Source organism: Fundulus heteroclitus, chromosome 11 (assembly GCF_011125445.2).
Source record: "Fundulus heteroclitus isolate FHET01 chromosome 11, MU-UCD_Fhet_4.1, whole genome shotgun sequence".
Classification (NCBI taxonomy): domain Eukaryota; kingdom Metazoa; phylum Chordata; class Actinopteri; order Cyprinodontiformes; family Fundulidae; genus Fundulus; species Fundulus heteroclitus.
In genome coordinates, this window is record NC_046371.1 from 36,867,292 (window position 1) to 36,889,870 (window position 22,579).

The 22,579-nt window shown below is 43.6% G+C and overlaps 2 protein-coding genes across 2 annotated transcripts; one reads left to right on the forward strand and one right to left on the reverse strand.

Moving 5' to 3' along the window:
* The first annotated feature begins 230 nt into the window (after nucleotides 1-230).
* Nucleotides 231-3,008, forward strand: crx (cone-rod homeobox). The gene is made up of 3 exons (XM_012868115.3): nucleotides 231-653; nucleotides 1,446-1,597; nucleotides 1,805-3,008. Exons 1-3 carry the CDS (start codon nucleotides 557-559, stop codon nucleotides 2,441-2,443), a joined length of 888 nt encoding a protein of 295 aa, XP_012723569.2. The 5' UTR covers nucleotides 231-556; the 3' UTR covers nucleotides 2,444-3,008.
* A 9,333-nt stretch (nucleotides 3,009-12,341) lies between these two features.
* On the reverse strand, nucleotides 12,342-15,962 carry h3f3c (H3 histone, family 3C). The gene is made up of 4 exons (XM_012868116.3): nucleotides 15,824-15,962; nucleotides 14,533-14,676; nucleotides 13,752-13,905; nucleotides 12,342-13,672 (listed from the first exon to the last, which is right to left on the reverse strand). The coding sequence occupies exons 2-4, from the start codon at nucleotides 14,658-14,660 to the stop codon at nucleotides 13,544-13,546; spliced, it is 411 nt and encodes a 136-aa protein (XP_012723570.1). The 5' UTR covers nucleotides 14,661-14,676; nucleotides 15,824-15,962; the 3' UTR covers nucleotides 12,342-13,543.
* Nucleotides 15,963-22,579: the final 6,617 nt, after the last annotated feature.

Sequence of the window (22,579 nt, forward strand, 5' to 3'; positions counted from 1 at the left end):
CTTTCTGTGTAAGCTGATTCTATAGAAGATGCTTTTATTTTATCTACTATCTAAGGTCTGGAATGGTTATTTGTAGAAAACCTAAGGCTGAAACTGACTTTTGGGTCTAGGACTCAGGACACTTGGTCCAGTTCTGCAGCCCGTGTGCCACCTTGTGCGCGTGTGGTGCGCGCGTGGGTAAGTGTGGGAGGGGTTTGCTGCTGTCACTTGTTCCCTCTAATTAGCAGCGCGTCCTGGAGAAGAAACTCAGAGCACTTAGAGAACGTGTCCAAGGCGCAGAGGAATCCGGGGCCACTCCACCTGTGTGGTGCCTCTCAGTCCGGATGCTCTGCGCGTCCCTGCGTCCTCCGCTGCTGAGCCGACGCTCAGCTCAAAGTGCGGTTTAAAAAGAAATCCCTGTTTACGTTACTCCTGCGCGTACCCGCGTCGCCCGCTGCGTGGATCCCAGCAGACGCACTGACTGGTTGGTCCGGCTGCGCTCCGAGGGTCCCACGGCTGTCGCGCTGCGTGTTCGACCTCCAAGTCAGCAACAGGACGTCAAAAGGCTGCTGGAAGGATGATGTCCTACATTAAACAACCCCACTACACTATGAACGGGCTGAACCTGCCGGGTCCCGGAATGGATGTCCTTCACACCACCGTCGCTTATCCCCGTAAGTACAAGCTGACAATTTATTTTTGCCTTTTTTTATGTATCAACGTTTAAAAATATGTTTCTATTACTTAGCATGTTATGCTCTCCGCGTAATGCGTAAAAGCGCACAGGTTGGTGCGTAACGCAACAGCCAAAAAGAAAACAAGCTATATATGTTGACGGAAAAATTATGCAATTAGTTTAAAATTGATCTGAGAGAGGAAAAAAACACATTTCAACATTAATCTTGGTGGTTTGGAACGATTTGGAGTCTTCTTGTTTCCACGGTGCGCTGCTGTAAAACACAAGCTGTTTTATAACTTCTAAAGGTTAAATCTGCTCTGGTTTGTTGCTTGTTTTTAAAGTTCTTGAACGCTGAGATCAACATTAGACACAGTTAAAATAAATTGCTGTCTTTTTAAGTTATTCCCCTCTCATTAACGTCACACCAGTCAAATGTGGAGGGAACAGATGAAATAGTCCATCTGAGTTTGTTCCGCTATAAATACAGCTGTGCTTAATGGAGAACAGACAGATTCGATTTTTTTTAAAAAGAACAATAACATGTTTTTTTATTCCTGGTAAAATAACGACTTTTGTCATACTTTACACTTGATTCAAATTTCTTTGACCAGTGGTAGAAAAAGTCCGACCAAAAAGGCTTAATGTGCTCATCCTGACACTGGGCTCCACATACAGTCGTTGCAGTACTTGCTGTAATTCAGATGTTTCGTTCCTTGGCTTCTGATCATATTTAATGCCATATTTGTGTCGTTACTGACTTATTTATATGCGTCTCCTGGGTTGGCAGCCAATCCACGTAAGCAGCGCAGGGAGCGCACCACCTTCACTCGGACACAGCTGGACATCCTGGAAGCTCTGTTCTCTAAGACCCGCTACCCAGACATCTTCATGAGGGAGGAGGTGGCCCTGAAGATCAATCTGCCTGAGTCCCGGGTGCAGGTATGCAGCCACACTAAGCTCCTTCTGTTTGGTAGTAGCTGGTTGTTACCAATAAGAAAAAATGACTACAGTTACCTGTTGCTTGTATCAGACCCGCTCTGAGCAACAATGTTCTTCTTAACCCACATAACTGAGAATCTACTTAATGGAACATTTGCAGACAGATGGTTGTTTTCTAACATGTTGGCCCCGTACCTGTACCTTCAGGTGTGGTTTAAGAACCGCCGTGCCAAATGCCGCCAGCAGCAGCAGCAGAGCAGCGGCCAGTCCAAGCCTCGTCCTCCAAAGAAAAAGGCCTCACCAGTGCAGGAGCCCAGTGCCCCTGATCCAGTTCCCAATCCATCTGAATCCTACAGCCCCTCTTCAGCTCAGTCAGCCGGGCCCAGCCTGGCCCCCAGCTCCAGCACAGGAAACACCGCTGTGTCCATCTGGAGCCCAGCCATCTCCCCCCTGCCCGACCCCCTGGCCTCCTCTGCTCCTTGCATGCAGCGACCATCACCTTACCCCATGAGCTACGGTCAACCCTCGGCCTACACCCAGGGCTATGCCAGCACCACCTCCTACTTCACCGGCCTGGACTGCAGCGCCTACCTTTCCCCCATGCATTCACAGCTGTCAGGCACCGGCGGTGCTCTCAGTCCCATCACTGTCCCCTCCATGGGGGGCTCCTTGAGCCAGTCCCCAGCTTCCCTGTCTTCGCAGGGCTACAGTACCGCCTCGTCCCTGGGCTTCACCACCGTGGACTGCCTGGACTACAAGGACCAGCAGGCCTGGAAACTGGGCTTCACTACAATGGACTGCCTGGATCACAAGGACCAAAACTCCTGGAAATTCCAGGTTCTCTAGGAAGCGAGGAGCGATGTCCTTCATCAGATGAGCGTGTTGAAATGTGTGACTTAGCCCAGCATGAGAGGACTCGTTTCTGCTGACTCTCAATTTCTTGTTTGTAGGCTGTTTTTTTATTTATCTGTCTGAGAGTGAGCTCTTTAGAAATGGACTGAACTGGAAGGATTTCTGAGAAGGAGGCAGCAGTGTCTGATCAGTGTTGACTGACCCAAGAGTCTGTCGTCCTCCTCAGGCTGTTTAAAACAGAAAAAACGAAGCCTCCGCAGAGCTGGCAGCATTAAAAGTTACACACATAACACTTGTTGTGTGTTTTAACCTTGGATTGTGTTAGAGGGATAAGAAGAGTCAGTTTAACATGAAGGAACTATAGGCTGCACACTCCTTTAAACTATTTATTATTATTATTATTATTATTATTATTATTATTATTATTATTATTATGCTACACTTACTTTTATCATTTGCTTTCATTTAGATACTTTTGGGCATTTGTGTTAATTATAGCAGTGTTAGTGTCTAGTATGAATTTGTTTGACAGTAATAAATATGATCTGTTCTAACTGTGTGACTTATTAAAGTGGTTCATTCTTTACACGTGTGCACGGACGCTCATTAAGATGAATTATACTTTGGAAGTCTTCCTGTTTCTCTGGGATTTGGCAGAAACTGATCCAGAGTCAGGGGTCCTGTCCAGTCTGAAGCTGTCATGTTTCTCATACGGCCTCGCATGCCTCGTTCTGCTCCATCTTGGTTATTTTAGTTGATCTGATTCTGGGAGTGTCCCAATCCTCTTAGCCTCACTTCAGCAATGCCCTAAGTGAATTAGTCAGGATTATTGCCCTATCCCCCTCTGTCTCTCACCCACCTCAACCTTTTCCACCACATCCACCCCTGGTTTGCTTCTTTTATCCCTCCACCTCTTCTGTCACTTTTTCCAGTCTGCTAAGGCTCAACAGTCTTGCCTTTTCCACCTGGATAACGTATGAACAAACAGGCAGTGATGGAGGTAAATGATGGACTGTCTTCATCAGGCATTCACGTTCCTGTTCAGGGTCCTCAGTGGTTCCCCTTCTCTCCGCCTCCCACTCCACCATCCTCCACCATCCTCCGCAGCTCTTTGGACAACTTGGTAATCCGCTCATGACCTGAATACTGCATAAACATAGCTATGACATCAAATGTGCTGAAAGATTTTAGAACAGTGTGTGCAAAGATCTTTGTTAAAGGTCAACTTCGGCTCTTTAGCAGCTATTTAAACTAAAGACTGTTCTGTGTTTTAAATGTAGAGCTCATTTCTCCTCACTAATTCAGATATCACAATATGACCAATGAGTTTAATTCAAAGGCTTCAGGTGTGACTGTTTAAGATCAGGAGTATGGTATTAATAAATATAACCTTCTTTCCAGACAGAAAGAAAATATCAGATTGAAATATTAGGATATTCAGTTTCTTGTAGAAGTATATCTGCTAAACACGTGAAATTTCGCTGTGTGGTAGAAGTGAGTGTGTAACGAAATACATTTCAAAGCACTTTTCTACAGTCGACACTGACCTAATCCCACTCTCCACTGTGTTTAATCCCTCTGCCCTCCCTCCGTGTGGCACGATTGGTTAATCCCTGCGTCTGGGCGTTCTGATTGGTTAACCCCTCTTGGAGAGGGCAGTACAGTCATAATCTCCCCTCTCAGCACTGTGTGTTTCAGACAAACATTTGCACTGTAATCCCAGGGAGGAGCAGATGTGATGGGGGATGGAGAGCACCCAGCAGACCTTGACGAAGGTGATTGTGGCGGAGAACAAACACAAAATGCAGAGAGAGAGACGGAAAATTCCCAGTTGTCAGTATCTTACCAGCCGGTGACAAGAAGAATGTTGACTGCAATCATAACTCACAACTACAGAGTGTGTGTGTGTGTGTGTGTGTGTGTGTGTGTGTGTGTGTGTGTGTGTGTGTGTGTGTGTGTGTGTGTGTGTGTGTGTGTGTGTGTGTGTGTGTGTGTGTGTGTGTGAATTAAAACAAACACTACAAATGTAAAAACGAATATAAAAACAAAACAATAAGGGATTCAGTGATGACTGAGATTTGTTAAGAAGGTGCCTGCTGCTCATCTGTGTTGATGACACAAGTTGTCATCAACAAGGATGTGGTAAAACATGTTGTAATGTTCCATATCTGAGTGAGGAAGAGCATAAAGATAATGAATAAAGTGTCTCAAGAATGCAGCCTTGAGGGACTTGATGCGGTCTTTGCTCAGATTTTTATGGTTTGCCAAATCAGATTGAAGGTGGTTTAGCACAGTACCAGCTATTCCCGCCCACTTTCCCCGTGTATCAGTCAGTGGGCTATTATGAACTCGGTCAAATGCAGCGCTGAAATCCAGAAATACCAAGAGCGACGTTTTGGATGAAGCTCTAAATATCACATTTTCTACTTATAAGTAACAAACTCATGCATCCATTCATTGGCAGCATCTCCATTGGGCTTGGCAGCAGAAGGAAGCATGATGTGATGTAAGATTTCCTAGTAGATGGCTGTGTTGACTGTGGACACCAGAAAACCCGGCAGACCAGAACCAGTAGATGACTTGGCACCCCAAAGTCTTCATACTGGACTCCAAGTGGAGTCTGTGCCTCTCCACTCTTTCACCAGACTCTGGCACCTTGATAGAAAATTTACTTAATTTTTAAAATAAGACGTTGGACCTCTGAGCAACAGTTCAAGGGTCTCATTTAAGATAAGAAATTCCTTTACTGTCCCACAGTGGGGAAATTAAAAATATATTACATAGTCTATAAGAAAGGTTTTCGTGCTACCAAAAGCTAAATATGGTGTACACACAAAAAAAAAATCCTGATTTATAAAACCATGTTCCAGAAAACCATTTCCCTTTATAGATCCCAGCTACACTTGAACATTTGAGTACCAGGTTCTGCCCTCTACACCCCCATATTCAACCATAAATGATCAATTTAAAGCAACTCATGAATGTTAATATGGATTTAAATGAGCCAATGATCAATGTTATTTCCATGTTAACAATGCCAACCACAGAGAAAAGAGCAAAGAAAATTCCCATAAGGCCTTTATTAAATGTGTAATTCAGAGGTAATAGTAAATGTGTTGACCACATTAAAGAATTTATTGCTGTCTTAAATGTCCCGTGACTTCCTCACAGAAGCCGTTGTCCTTGTTGAAATTCCCCAAATAGAGCTGGTAAATCTAAACGCACAAGAACAAGAAATACATCGTTAAAACCTTCAGAAGAGCTGAGTCAGTGCTGTGTGAACAGTGTGTGTAAATCCAGATTATAAACTATAAACAACTTTCTAATTCAGTTCAATTCTGTTTATTTATATAGCGCTAATTCACAACACATCATGTAAAGATACCTTAAAGTCAATCCTATCAAATAATCCAGACAAGGTGGTTAAAAGTGTTATATCAAAGGAAATCTACCAGATTCCATTTAGTCATTAACTTGAAGAATTAACTCCAGGAGGAGCAGACAGTCGTCTGTGTTGTGTCAACTTTGCAGCAATCCCTCATACCGAGCATGCAGGTAGCGACAGTGGAGAGGAAAACTCCCCTTTAACAGGAGGAAGCTTCCAGCAGAACCAGAACCAGGCAGTGTGAACGCTCATCTGCCATGGATGACTGGAGGTTTGAGAAGGCAAAGCAGAGACACAAAGGAAACATAGAAGAACTGAACCAGCAGCAATTTCTATGTTGGCTATGGTGGATTTATCTAGACACAGCTAAGAAGATAGCCTCTGAGGCAGTTTCCAGATCTAGAGGAGAAAAGAGCACATACAGTTAGTTGAAGTAAAAGCTCAGCCAATAATGATGTATATGAAAGAAAGAGGGTTAAACTCTGAAAGACGGCAAGCTGTATCATTTATAGAAGAACTTTATAGAACATGAAGTTGTTGGCAGCAGCAGCTCAGCTGACGATCTCCTCCAGGATGGCGTCACAGCTAAACAGAACGCAGAGACAGATGTCGCTACTATGAAGAGCAAAAATCATAATCTCCAGAATTTTAAAAAGGAAAAGAGGTTTGTTTGGTTGTAATGTGACAAAATGTGAAAGTTGTCCATGGATATTAGTATAATCACTGTGCCATATGTTTTAGGGCATAATGTGCATCAGACACACTCAGAGGAAAGGTGTCTCTCTGATTGAAACATGAATAGAAATGAAAGAGAATCAATTTCATGAGGTCCATCTGGGATAGATTTTATGTGTCCTCTGTGCACCCTGTTATAGGATGCCACAATGACAACATTATACATCAACCACGTCAACAGCCATCATGGATGCTAGCTCTCCAATCAGACAAACACCTGCTGAGTGGTAGCTATGGTGATTTCTGCCCAATCAGAGAGAAAGGATGAGGAGGGGAGCAGCACAAATCTAAAACAGTCATTTATATTACAAAACATTCTTCCACCATGGGAATCAAAACACTTCACTGGGTTCAAAAAGCCATGTTATAGCTGTTTACAGCATCATCCCATCCCTGACTAAGCATGGAGCTGTTTCTATCAAATATTCACAAACAATCAATTAAGGCATTGTTTTAATCGGGATGGCCTGAAGGATTCTAGCAAACGGTATAACCAGGTTTTAGGACATATTGTAACAAAGTCAAAAAAGAATGCATGGTTTCCACAGGTGTCAGCTGGCTGTAAGACTAAAAATACATGTTATGGTCCTAAAGCTGCAAGCAGCTCTATTCAGAAATGATATGATCCAGTGGCTGGAAGAGAAACGAGGTAACTGATATCAGGTTACCTGATAGCTGGTTGCACAGCTTACCATCAGATGACACCAAGTAATCTTTCATCCAGACGACTGTTCTGCAAAAGCTTGCACCCTTTAAGCCAGATCATCACAAAGAGTGACTACAGATATCAGTTTAACCACAGATTAATCATCAGATTCTTCTTATAGGGTAACTACAAATCAGCTTGACATCTTACAGACAAACAGGAACCATGAAGAGGCTGTAAGCAAGTCAGGAAAAAAAGGGACTGACAGAGAGTGTCAGTCAGTCTTAAAGAGCCAGCTGAAGGAGTCTACTCAAGTCCTAGTCATCAACACATTTCTGCCAGTAATCACATTAAAGCTAGGGTCGGCGATTGTTTTGTGTGAAAAAAATCTTCCAAATCCTCTCTAGTCTTATTTCTTGCTACTGAGGCCTTCCTGTTTTTCTCATAAACTTGTAAGTGGTTCACAGGCAAACAGCAATTATCAAACCACTGCTGAAAAAGAATAATTTAGACAAACTTCTACTCCAGAACTACAGGCCCATCTCAAACCTCCCCTTTATCAGTAGATTATTGAAAAAGCTGTATTTCAACAATTAAACACCTTCTTAACAACGACCAGCCGCTTTGATGTTTTCCAGCCAGGCTTCCTCACCACAGTACAGAGACCGCCCTGATCAAGGTGTTTAATGACATCCATATAAATACAGACTGTGGAAGAACCACCATGCTGGTTCTGTTGGACCTTAGTGCAGCATTGATACTGTCGATCACTCCATTCTGTTAGAACGCCTGGAGAACTGGGTCGGCCTCTCTGGTACAGCTCTCAACTGGTTTAAATCCTACTTAAAGGACTTTTTTGTATCAGTAGGTAACTTTACATCAGAAATGACAAAAATCACATGTGAGGTTCCCCAAAGGTCCATCCTGGGTCCCCTCCTCTTCATCATCTACATGCTCCCTCTAGCTCAGATAATAAAAAATAACAACATCAGCTACCATAACTATGCAGACGACACACAGCTCTACATCACCATGTCACCAGGTGACTATGGACCAGTTCAGGCACTGAATAAATGCCTAGAAGAAATCAATGCCTGGATGTGCCAAAATTTTCTTCAGTTGAATAAAAACAAAACTGAAGTAATAATTTTTAGCTCACAGCTTCAGTCGCTTCAGCTAAAAACCACTAATCAGGCCCGAAACCTGGGTGTAGTGATGGACTCAGACCTGAACCTTCAAAAGCATCTAAAGACAATTACAAGGTCGGCTTTCTATCACCTGGAGAACATTTCCAGGATTAAAGGACTGATGTCTCAGCAGGATCTGGAAAAACTAATCCATGTTTTTATTTTTAGTAGATAAAAGTGGATCAGACAGCTGCAGCTGATCCAGAACCTGCTGCCCGCGTCCTCACTAAGACTAAGAACCTAGAGAACATGGACCCGGTTCTGAAGTCCTCACTAAGACTAAGAACCTAGAGAACATGGACCCGGTTCTGAAGTCCTCACTAAGACTAAGAACCTAGAGAACATGGACCCGGTTCTGAAGTCCTCACTAAGACTAAGAACGTAGAGAACATGGACCCGGTTCTGAAGTCCTCACTAAGACTAAGAACCTAGAGAACATGGACCCGGTTCTGAAGTCCTTCCACTAAGACTAAGAACGTAGAGAACATGGACCCGGTTCTGAAGTCCTCACTAAGACTAAGAAAGTAGAGAACATGGACCCGGTTCTGAAGTCCTTCCACTAAGACTAAGAACGTAGAGAACATGGACCCGGTTCTGAAGTCCTCACTAAGACTAAGAACGTAGAGAACATGGACCAGGTTCTGAAGTCCTTCCACTAAGACTAAGAACGTAGAGAACATGGACCAGGTTCTGAAGTCCTTCCACTAAGACTAAGAACGTAGAGAACATGGTCCCGGTTCTGAAGTCCTCACTAAGACTAAGAACGTAGAGAACATGGACCCGGTTCTGAAGTCCTCACTAAGACTAAGAACGTAGAGAACATGGACCCGGTTCTGAAGTCCTTCCACTAAGACTAAGAACGTAGAGAACATGGACCAGGTTCTGAAGTCCTTCCACTAAGACTAAGAACGTAGAGAACATGGACCCGGTTCTGAAGTCCTCACTAAGACTAAGAACGTAGAGAACATGGACCCGGTTCTGAAGTCCTCACTAAGACTAAGAACGTAGAGAACATGGTCCCGGTTCTGAAGTCCTCACTAAGACTAAGAACGTAGAGAACATGGACCCGGTTCTGAAGTTCTCACTAAGACTAAGAACGTAGAGAACATGGACCCGGTTCTGAAGGCTCCACTAAGACTAAGAACGTTTATGTTCTATTTTTGTTTCTGCATTTTATTCCTACTTGTTCTTATTCTGTTTTATTTTCCTATATTTTAATCATGTAAAGCACTTTGTATTGTCTCTGTACTGAATTGTGCTATAGAAATAAATTTGCCTTGCCTTGCCTTGCCAGTCAAAGGTTTGGACTCACCTTTGTCACTAAATGGCCTTTCCTTATTTTTATGACTTTCTACATAGCCGATGCATAGTGAAGACGTTAAATCTATGACTCAACTATGACCCCCCCCTCCCCCCGTTTTGATTACTGCTTTGGTCACTCTTGACCTTCTGTCAATGAGCTTCATGAGGTTAGTCACCTGAAATGGTTTTCCAACCGTCTTGAAGGAGTTCCTAGACGTAGCAATAAAAAAGAAGACAAACCATAGATTGAGAAGGTGAGTCAAGACTTTTTACTGGTAGTGTATTTATTTCCCTTCATGGTCCCAGAATGAGGAAATGTGTCTGCATCTAACCCATCCCTTAGGTATGCTACAACACAGGGAGCGTGGTGCAGCATAATAAAAACAATATTCAAAGATACTCATTTTCCCTCAAAATCGATATAAACTGACCTATCCACATTTCGTCAAACTGTTGCATGTCATCTGAGCACAGCACTGCAACCACAGCCTCCCTGCAGCCGCTCATCTCAATAATAATCTGCTGCTGGAAGGTTAAACTCTTCCAACATGTGGAGGTCAGCCAGAAAAACACACAACGCTTCAATTGACAAACAAACAAGAAACCGTTGTTTGGTGGACATTTAACTGTAAGTTAGACGGACAAGAATAACATGATAGATAGATAGATAGATAGATAGATAGATAGATAGATAGATAGATAGATAGATAGATAGATAGATAGATAGATAGATAGATAGATAGATAGATAGATAGATATTCATACCCCTTGAATTTTTCCACATATTCTCACATTATAACCACAAATATATTTTATTGGAATTTTATGTGAAAGTCAAACACAAAGTGGTATACAGTTGGGAAGTAGAAAGAAAATTATACATGATTTCCTTTTTTATTTACAAATAAACAACTGAAAAGGGCATTGTGCCACAGAATTCAGGAACCCTTCGTCAGTGTGTTGTAGAACCTCCTTTTGCTGCAATGCCAGCAGCAAGTCTTTCAGGGTATGTCTCTACCAACGTTGCACATCTAGTGACTGAAATATTTCTGAAGAGCAGTTTTCAGCGCTTCCCAGATTCTCGACTAGATTTAGTTTGGACTTTGACTGGTTTTGTTCTACACCATCCCACTGTTAGCCTCGTGAGACCATCCTGATCTCGCAAGCTTTCAAGGTTTCACTCGCAGATCAGTCTGGCTACTCTCCGTTAAAGAAAATTTGGAGCTGTTCACCAAACGAACGTCCAATCAGCGTTGGCTTTGAGGCGGGTTGAGGTGTGACGCAATGAGAAGCACGACAGTTCAGCCTAAAGAACATGGCGGCTTCAGCCGATGAAACTAGCGTTAGCGTGGCTATCGAGCAAGTTTTATCGGAATTACAGAGTATTTCTTTGCTGAGCTAACGAGCCTTTACCTGCAGCAGCAAGAGTAGCTTGGCTTGTGGTTGTGTTTTCGTCGTCGCTCGTAACAGAGCGACGACGAATCTGATTGGTTTATTTGGCCCGTCTATCACCAACATAGGCCAATCAGCTAACTAGTATTTTCGCCCCTTCCCAAAATTACTTCAACGGAAGGTTTCCAGATGGATATGCGGAGCAAATCTATCTGGCGGAGTCAGGTAATCCCACTGTAGCCCTGGCTTTATGTTTAGGTGATTGTCCTGCTGGAAGGTGAACCTCTGCCCCAGTCTCAAGCCTTTTGCAGATTCCAACAAGGTTTCTTGTATTTGGCTCCATCCGTCTTCTCATCAGCTCAGACGATCTTCCCCGTCCCTGCTGAAGACAAGCACTCCCACAGCATGATGCTGCCACCACCATACCTGACAGTGGGGATGGTGTGTTCAGAGCAGTGGTGGGCACAGTCATGATGATACAAAAATAGATACATGCAGGGCTTTTGAACTTTTTGTTCATCGCATTATCATTCAAGCTAAGTTTAGAAATGGTTTGTAGACTGGTTATCGTCCCTTTTACTGGGTTTCGATAACTGTAAGTACAATAACTTTCACAGCAACGTGTACATCTGCCATTCTCATCACCTGGCTAGTAATACACATCTGTGACAGTAATTGAATCACGTTGATCCAGTTTTGCTTAGTTTATAAGTCGTCAAGTTAAACCATCATCAACAAAGTTGAATAAACTTCATTCAGTTACTTGTTACCAATTGAAGCAATTATTTAAGCAGGAGCTCCATTCCTTTTTATTGGTATTGAGCTTGAAATGTTAGTGTGACAACCCTACCGTCACTACATGCATCCTCAGCATGAGAGATTGCTGCAGTCGACACAATGCCAGCAACTGTCCACGCTCATCCAGGAGGAGAGAATGCTGTGAGACAATGACTCGATGCAATCAGCTGGGTTTCCTTAGATAGGAACCTTTTCAACCAATTTGGATAATAAACTGAACTTAACTGTATTGTTTGATAACTAAGATCAAATGGAATTGATGTGCATGACTTGGAACCTGACAGCATGATTTAAATTTACTTTTTTGTAAAGCGCCTTGAGACAATGAGTTAATTCATGCTATATAAAAAGGGAGAAGAAGGAAAAAACCTACTTGCATCAACTTTTTCTGAGTATGAAGGTGGATTTGTGAAACACTGTAAAGAACACAATATGAACACAATGGAGTTTGTTTTAACATCTATTTATTACCACCATAATATGAGAATTTTGGAAAATACAAAGATCAGCTTATTTATACGTCTGAAAATCTCAAGGAATAAGAAAAATATAAAAGAAAACCATTATGAGGTTATATTCTGTATCAGAAATTTCAGGAAAGGGACAGTTTATATGCTCAGAGGACGCAGGAAAGACAAAGACCTGAAACATGCAGAGTAACTTCCACTATGTCAAATCTAATGCTGATCTATGGATACAAAGGGCGCCAGTAGCATTAAGTGTGATTACAGACCTGCAATGACAAACTGAACAGAAGAGGTGATGGTGATCTAGCGCCCCCGTGTGGTTGCAATGCGATTCAACATTTGCTGGGAAACGCAAAAGCTCCTCCAGGATTTCTACCGCCAATCACTGCAGATAACATTTAGCATTTCAGATACCAGCCGCTTTTTTCTTTTCAAAGATTTAGAAAATGGTAAAATAAGACGTACTCTGGGAGTTATGGATTTTATGTGTAAAAAAAGAACTGACACCAAACCCACAACATTAATCTAGAATTATAAGGAACCAAAATGTTGTTTGTTGAGTCCAGTTGTTTTGGAAGATCAGGGCCTGCAGGTCCACACAAACAGAGCAGCAGTCCCCCCGCTCCAGAAGCTTGGTCCAGATGAAGGAGCTGGGCGTCTGGGAGGACTGGGTGGGAGGGGAGGTGGTGTCCAGAGGGGCCACAGGCCTCAGGACTAGTTTTAATAGCACCCTGCTGTGGAAGTTGCAGCTCCCCTTAAGCAGACTAGCCCCTCGGCCAAGTCCCTGTGCTTCAGCTCTGTTTGCTGCACACACTGCACCGGCTGACACTAAAACTAAACAGGCGAGCTCATTGCTGGGCTCCATCTTAAGAAGCACCAGTTAAATCCAGTGATACACATTTGAGTATGTGCGCACATGTGCATCAGATCCACAAAATTTTTACATGCACAAAAAAGGTACCCTAAAAAACATTTTATGAAGACAAAAAACTTCTAAGAGAGACCAGACTTCAACGTGTTTCTATCTGCTCATAATGAGGTTTAGCCTAATGTCTACTGAGAGGCTGGGCGGGGCATGGGGCGGGGCATGGGGCGGGGGGCATGGGCGGGGCGGGGGGCGGGGGGAAGCAGTGAGGGACGGGGAAAGAAAAGCAGGGCTGCAGAGAAACACCTGGAAGGCATTTAAGCGCGCTCTCCGCGGATGCGGCGGGCCAGCTGGATGTCCTTTGGCATGATGGTGACCCTCTTGGCGTGGATGGCGCACAGGTTGGTGTCCTCGAACAGACCCACCAGGTAGGCCTCGCTGGCCTCCTGCAGGAACAAAGAACCGTGACGTATTAGCAGCAGAGCTTCCACCGAGCCAACACGTCTAGCACGTGTTCTCACGCACCTGCAGGGCTCCGATGGCCGCACTCTGGAAACGCAGGTCCGTCTTGAAGTCCTGAGCGATCTCCCTCACCAGGCGCTGGAAGGGCAGCTTACGGATCAGCAGCTCAGTGGACTTCTGGTACCGACGGATCTCTCTCAGAGCCACAGTACCGGGCCTGAAAAAAAAAAAACAAGAAAACAGCCCAGGGCTCCTTAGGAGCGGACCAACGTCTGCACAGAACCACTAAGTGTTTCATCATGTTGTCATTTCCACCCTGATCTGTTGGTTCCTCCATCAGAACCAAGCCTGGGTCTATACCGTCCACTGCCAGCTACAGCTGATACTGGTTAGGTAATGAACAGATTAGAGATCAGCTGGTGGCTGGAGACGGACAATTTCCACCCGACCGGCCCTGAGTGGTGACCAATGGCTGTAAAGGACCAAATGTGATCTCTTTCAGGTCAGTAAACGCATCATACCGAAGCATTCTCAGGTCCATAACAACCACACTCTTCTGTGTGACAAAGACTCAGAGACAGCTAATGTCCGTCTTACTGAGGGGCTTAAAAAGGAAGGCAGGGAAGCTGTTTGAAAGGAAATTAAGTTCTGAGACCTCAGGGAAATCTCATCAAACTAGCAAAGGAAAAGTCTGACCCAGGAGAACCAGCAATGATACACAGTTTTAGCCATTTCAGCTTTAAACCTCTATCTGTTATGAAACCTGATGGGTTTAGAAATATTAATTTAAAGGGACCAGGTGTAGGTGAGCCCTGCCCACATATGAACAGCACATGAAGGTCACCTGTAACGATGGGGCTTCTTGACACCACCGGTGGAGGGGGCGCTCTTGCGGGCGGCCTTGGTGGCCAGCTGCTTACGGGGAGCCTTTCCTCCAGTGGACTTACGAGCTGTCTGCTTGGTACGAGCCATCACGACAAAGTATCACCTGGAAGGAAAGACAAAGAGGAAATTAGACAAATATTCGTTCATTAATGCTCAATGAACTGGAAAAAAGCAATACTGGGTGAAAGTTTTGAACCAAGCTGGAACTTTATTGTAAAGGGTCTTTATCAGGAGGTCATTTCAAAACTTTTCTCTGTTGGTGCCATTTTGGTGTAGACTTTATCACCACAGCCTCATGTAGACAGAGATCTGAGAGATCCCTCAGATCCTGTTTCAAATTCCTTCTCTGGTTCTCCTCAAACACCTGGACGACAGGCCTTTCACGTCATCTTCATTTGTCCTCTGCTGTCCAGTTCCCTACGAAAAACAGTGGTTTTCTCTTTCTGCCTTACGCCGTTTAGTTAGATCTTCTCTAGGTTCTAGCAAGTTAATGCAGATGGTGTGTGTGTGTGAGAGGATGCTGGTGGGTGTGTGTGTGTGTGTGTGTGTGTGTGTGTGTGTGTGTGTGTGTGTGTGTGTGTGTGTGTGTTTGTGTGCTTGTTTTCCCTCCTTTCAGGTCCATCGTCTCCTTGGTTCCCAACGTGTGGCCTCTACTCAAAAACATCTAACCCTGCCAATCAAAACACTAAACCCTGCAACCAATCAGAATGTGAGACAGCCAACTACATGAAAACGGACCAATCCGGTGAACCACTGCCGAGCTTCTGGACCAATAGTCTTCCAGACTGCACGGTTTGGGGGCGGGATGAGCGGCTTAGCCCCGCCTCTCACCGCAGGATTATGGCCGCAGACTGAAACCAAGCAGCCTACCAAGGTAGAGCAAAGCGATACGATGGAAACTCCATCGATCTTCTACAGTAACTCAACCCGTGGGCGCATAAAACCACCGACAAACCCCAGGAGACAGATCCGGGCATCAGCCTGCAGACAGAGGCGAGCGAAGCGCCGCTGTCTGGAGAGCAGAGCGCCGTAGAAGAGGCCGCAGACCGGGCAGCAGCTAGCAGGGCGACGGGACTACTGAGCCTCTTCTCTCCCATTCTGGCCGTAGAGGCAGCTGCTGCGTCTTCTCACCTCCGCGTCGACATTAAACGCTATTTAAGCTTCCCAGAACACCCTCCACCGCCCTATTCTGACTGAAAACGCTTAATTATATTCTAATGTTTAAAATCCACGTGGAAACGCGTCCTTACCGGGGCGGAATGTCCAGCTTTCACCTCGCAGCGTTTCAGTGTGTTGTGGTTGGATATTTACTATCTCTCACACAATGGAAGCAGAGCGAGCGGAGCAAAATGGCGCCGGTGTCAATCATCGCACTGCTCCCACAATGCACCGCCAACATTTGTAAACACCGAAACTTTATCACACTTCACGCGTGGCAAAGACGGTGGGAAAACACCATTTAAATATCAAATTTCCTTATGAAAAAAACAGTTTAACAAATATTTTTTTTCTTTTTTCCAACGTCAGCCCCAAAGGAAATGGGAAATTAGATGCAACAGCTCCTAAAAAAGAAGCCTACACTACGATGGTTGTTCACTTCTAAGGGAGCAGTGGGGTCTCTGGTAAAAAGGAGGATGAGTAAATGTACAACAGCCCCCGTCACATAGCAAAGGGAGATGGTCACCAGCAAAAAAAGGACAGATTCACAAAATCTGGCTGAATAATAAATGACTCCCGGTTCACAAACAACTCAGGGGGTTATGTTTTCTTCTGTAGCCTATGAAGTTGCTTTAATATCCTGGCCTGCCATTTCTCACTGTTCCGGGGGTAGAATCAGGGGTTAAGCCGGGATTTACAAATTATGCTGTTTTTTTGTTTTTGTTTTGTTTTTTTCTTTCACAAGTGAAACAATCAGCTTTCACCATAGTGCTCCGCTTGATTTATGCATGTTAATAGTTTTATTGTGATTCCTGCGGGAAGTATATCAAATTATGTGGACACTACAATGGGAAAGTAGGAGAGTATAGGGAGAACAAGAGCAAGAAAAAAAAGAGAAGAGGTGAAAGAAAGTTGAGATAAAAGGGAGAGAATGATAAAACGTCTTCCGTCTGCTTCATCACCTGGAACGAGACGCAAAAAGAACAGCACAACCAACAGACATAAAGCAACAGATACAATAAAGTAACACCTTGATACCATTGCTAAATCATATGTATTATTATTTAAGCTGACATGTGTAAAAGAATCCTGAGAAAAGAAATTAAAAAAATTAAATAAGTTACGGGCTTTCTGTATAGAAGTGAACACTTAGTACCTGGAACCCACACCTGTGGGTGTTTGTGAGAGTGCACTAGTTTATGTGAAAATTATCAGAAGAAAATTGCTCAATAGTGGTTGTGAAGAACCAAAGGCCCGCCTTCACGGAGCACAGAGGCAGGCGCCAGGGGACCCATAACCCTGGACCCCCAAAGCAGGGCGCCCAAGAGGGGCCAACACAGGAAATCTGCCCCCCCCCCCCTCCCCTCCAAGGAAAGAGGAGAGACGACCCAGAGGAAATCCCCCAGCCACCGCAATGCCGAAGCCCCCATGAGCCCCATGAGCCCCTGGGACCCGCGGGGACGGGTCCCAGGGGCGACCCGTCCCCGCGGCCAGGCCCCGCAAAGCAGCTGCCAGGAATGGGCCGGCACCCGCCCCAAACCCGAGGGCCACCAATTATGCTGTTTTAATTTAGCATTTTTTCACAAAACCAGTCAGATATAAATTGTCTAGGTGACTTATTCTGGGAAGCCAGCCAAGGGGTTATTCCAGAAGGCAGGTTATGTGAAAAGTATATTTACCCAGTGCTGGTGAAGGTTCTCAGTCATCCAGGTCATGATCAATAAAAAAAGGTTAAAAACCAGACATTTTGAATTGAGAAAGCCTCCTGGATGGGACGCGTAACGTCTTTAGCTTCACAATAAAAGTCCAGTTGTTTTGTTTTTTTAACCTTTTGGGGGGGGGGGGGACCTTTGGGTTTTCTGTTACAGAAAGAGAGACAAGTCTAACTCTTCTTGGGAACAGACTCCAGGAAACCAGGAGGTTCTCTTGCGCCTCGATGAAGATGCTGGCTGACATGAAGTTTTAACAAAAACAGTGTCTATGTGTGAAAAGTCCCTGAACTTAAACACGTAGGCACAAACCTCATATATCAGACAGAAATTTTGCAGCGTTTTAGTAGTGTGGGTGACACTATTGATTTCTGTGACGTGTGTAAATGGAAGTCTTTTCACTGCATCATTGTTTGTGTATATTAAACATAATGCACAATGTACGACGATGTACAATTTGTATGAATATTCCTTTTCTTCCGTGTTCATCAAACTCACTGTAGTTAGGGGAGGACTCCCTCTCTGCCGATGCTTTATACTGACCTCAACAATGTTTTATCGTGCCCCAACACAGGACTGGAGCTCAGGGTCAGATGACCGTTCACAGATCCCTGCTCCAGTTATTGTGTGCTCAGGATCGCCACAGAGAGGATATGAGATATCATTGTGTAAGACAGTATGGTTTAAACACCTTTTACAGACAAAACCATCACAAAATGCTGTGCAGAAAAACAAGAAAAAACCTTAAAATGAACTGGCCATAAAAAAGATGAAATAACTCACAATAAAACACACTTTGAAAATAAACACTCAACAAAAAAACATCTAATTTAAATCAGAATGGTTTGAACTGCATTATAAAAGAGTCCATAGAGTGAAACAAACAGTGGTAGAGGCCGACTGTTCCACAGCCTTGGTGCCATGGACTGAAAGGCTCGGTCCACTTGGGCTTCATTCTTGTTCGAGGAACAGCTCAGTTCTGAGCCTCTGAACAAAGACAGCAAGCAGCATTCTATCTTTTTAGATAAGTAATCTGGGGCCTGGCTGTTTAATGCTCTCTATGTCACAGTCACAGCAGAAATACAGAAACATATTTAACATTCCTTTGTTTCCCCCCATTCCCTAAATGTGAAAATGCAACAGGACATTGTTTCAACAGTTATTTTTACTTGAGAAAATCCATCCCTGCTCCACTTCCTTTATTGTTACATATTTAGCTTTTTGTTAGTTTTTAAAAAAGTCAGTACTTTGCAGAGCCACTTTTTGAGGCAATTCCAGATGAAAGTTGCTTTGGACATCTGGCCTCTGGAATTTCTCCCTTTTTTCCAAGGCTAAACAGCTCCAGCTCCTTCATGTTTGACGGTTTCTGCTTGTGAACAGCGAACTTTAAATCTAACCACGGATTTTCAAATGCACTGAGGTCTGGACTTTGACTAGGCCATTCCAGCACACGCCTCCCCTTAAATGACTCGAGTGCTTTAGCAGTATGCTTCGAGTCACTGTCCTGCTGGAAGGTGAACCTTCGTCCTGGTCTCAAGTCACAGGCAGACACCGGTTTTGCACAAAAATATCCACCATCCATCTTTCCCTCACTTTGGACTAGTTTCTCTGTTCCTGCTGCTGAACAATTCCCAGAGCATGATACTGCCACCACCATGTTTTACTGTGGGGATGGTATTCTGGGGGTGATGGGATGTGTTGGGTTTACACCAGGAAGTTTTTTCCCTTGGTGGCTGAAAAGTTTAATTTTAGCCTCATCTGACCAGAGTACCGTCCTCAAGACATTTGGGGAGTCACCCATGTGTCTTTTGGCAAACCCAAAACCTTACCTTATTATTTCTAACACCAAGTAATTGCTTTAATTGGTCACTCTTCATTGAAGCCCAGCTCTATGGAGCATACAGCTTATTGTGGTCCTACCGGTGAAAGTTTGTGGACAACACCACTGTAGTGGGTCTCATCTCTAACAATGATAAGTCCCACTATAGGGATGAGGTCAGCAATCTCACACAGTGGTGCTCCAGGAACAACCTGATCCTGAACACCAGTAAGACCAAGGAGGTACTAATAGACTACATGAGGTCCAGGAGGACTGAACGCGCTCCTCTCTGCATGCAGGGGGAGGTGGTGCAGTGTGTGGAGAGCATTAGATTCCTGGGTATTCACATCTCAGATCTCTCGTGGACTGTGAACACCTCCCACCTGGTGAAGAAGGCCCAACAATGGCTCTTCTTCCTCAGGAAACTGAAAAGGTCTGGACTTCCCACTAAACAGCTAAAGAACTTCTACAGAGCTACCATAGAGAGTGTTTTATGTATCTGCATAACTGCTTGGTATGGGAGTCCAGGAGAGGGAGGACCCAGCACGGGTTGTGAGAACTGCGGAGGGGATTGTGGGATGCCGTCTGCAGGATCTAGACCCAGTTTATGCAGAACGGGTCCAAAGACGGCTGCAGTACACATAAATAGTGAAAGCTGCAGCAACCGTTTTTATTTGCATCTTTAGAAGTTTGTATTTGAGTAAATCTGTTACACAAAGCATTATCCAACTCTGAGAGAATTTATCTTCATTGCATTGATGCAGTGAATGTTGAGAAATATGTAAGGATCAGTTTATATTAATAGTTTCTGACAAGAATTGGAAAATACCACATGCTTTCTGTCTTGCATTCAGAACCATTGCATTTTGACATCAGTCTCACACCCAAGTTCAGATTTTAGTCTAATAGAGGACAGTATCAACATGCCATTGTTTGTCCATGTGGGGCCCGCAGCCATTGACCTTCAGGTCACAGTGTGTAAGCCGTTCTTGGGAAACCCAGAATTTGCCTTGCCTAAAGAAAACCGAGATGAGCCCCTTGAAGTTTAGCTTACACCCTCAAAGCAATTTTTCCACCTTTTGTTTCCATGAGTATTTTCTTTGGGCAATCCATGCAGGTTTGTGCACATTAATAACTCGTGTGTTGCATGGTACCTGGAACAGACTCCATAACCTCCAGGTTTTGCAAACAGAAATTCCATATCTGGCCCACAAACGTCTCCTTTTGTACACCAAATCTTTTAATGTCCAACACATGTGGCTTACAGAAATCCCACACAGCCCACATTTTTTACACCATCCTGTTTGGATTGGCCACCAAAATGTTTACCAGTCTTCATATTATTCTTTAGTCAAAATGAAGCCAAATCATATTTCTAAATACTTGTTAAGGTCCTTATATTATGACAACAGATCACAAAATCATATTGTCATTTTTGCAGTGTGGTAGGTCAGATTATATTTCTGAAAGAAGCCCTGGCAACATGTTCAATAGGCGTGAGCCAATCGTATCTCCTCTACCTGCAGAAATCAGTGAATCTCAGCATTTTGCATTTGATTATTTGACACATTTTTTTTTAATAAGTAGGTTCTGACATCTGTAAACTTAATGTTAAGTCCAATACTAATCATACCCGTTGAAGATTTAACTTTAAAGAAAACCAACATGTTTCTTCTGATTGGAAGTAACATTAAGTTTTTTGAGTGACCCAAGCTGAATCTAGACTTAATGTGATATAATCTGTGGAAGGAGCAGCAGATTAGGGCGATGGCAAGAGGCTTTTAAACCAACCTCATAAGGCAGCTTTGATCGCTGTAAGAACATTTTCCTATTATGGAGGGTATAACATTTTTTAGTAAAATGCAATTTTCAAAATTGATACTCCTTTACACTGCTTTATCCTCAAAGTCCTATCAGATATATACTTAGATGAATGAAAGTAACTTTAAAGCTGAATATCCCAGGAGTGTGACTAATATCTGGCTACACAGGACATCAGGTCAAGGCTGTAGTTTCACTGATTCTACAGCTCTGCTGTGCTGCCAGCAGAGGTTGCCTCTTGAAAGTTGCTAAAACCCAGTGGACGGTTTTTCTTGGGGCATGTCAGCTTTAAAATGTTTACCAAGGCAGGATGCTTTGGTAAACCTTGGTAGACTGTTTTTATGCAGCGTGGTCACATTGCTGGTTGAAGTTTTGACCCACTGGACTTAAACCTGTAAACATTCTGTACATTTCTATCAATAACAGTTTTCTATTTCTTTTACAAGGATAGTTTGAGCTTTTCTTTCCCCAGCTAATGGAAAACTACAGGTTACCTCAGACTATATTCATTGTCAGTACCCAGTAGATTTACTGTATATTAGCTTAAAGTCTCCACCTCCTCTCTTAAGTGTTTGTTTCCAAAGGATTCACTGCTAATGCATTTAGACCATGTAAAAGACATTAAGTGATAGCCATAGGGAAACTAATGCTGCATTTAATCCAATCTGTAAGTGACTCTTAGGACTGAGTCTGATTCGATGGGAGTATGTGTGTGATGAAATGTGAATAACTTCAGGCTGTCAAGTTGAATTACAGCTCTTTAAAGAGGAAAACAGGAGGGTGGATGAAACCAGTGAGTTGAGGAGTCAACTCCATCACCTCTGATATGATGCAACTCCTGCTTAGCTTTTACCTCAGGTATGAATTGTTTAGAGGCATGAGCAGAAGAATCAGGTTCAAACGGCCAGCCTCAGAGGCAGGATGTGGAGCTCTGTTGTCTGGGCTTGAGGTGCTGCTTCTTTACAATGAAGGGAACCCCTCAGGTGGTTCTGCCTTCTGGATCAGGATGCTTTGAGATTGTCTGGGAAGAAACCTCGAGCTATTTGGGTCTGGTCACGTATACAAGAAAGCCCAAAATTAATCATAGTATGGGCAGATTAAGATGTACAGTTGAGTTTGTTTCTGATAGGAAATAAAGGAAGTACGTCTCAAGGGAAAAAACAATGTAAAAGTATCATTTTGAAAAAGAAAAAACGAATTTGTTTACACTTAATAATAATGAAATTTACAAAATTATTTACCTTTCCTATTAAATCAATGGAAAAATCTTTGTTTCCATTGCAGAAATCAAACCCTTCGGATAACTGCTGAGCAGCTTTCTGGATGTTTCCACTGGAATTTTGTAGATCTTGTCTTTTTGGTGATTAGCTCCGAGAATGTATGGTTGGAAAGCCTCTTGGCCATCACCTTAATCTGAGTACTCGCCACAAATCCTCAATCAGATTCATGACTGGGCCAGTTAAAATACAACTTTGAGTGTCAATCTGCCAGGGTTAGGA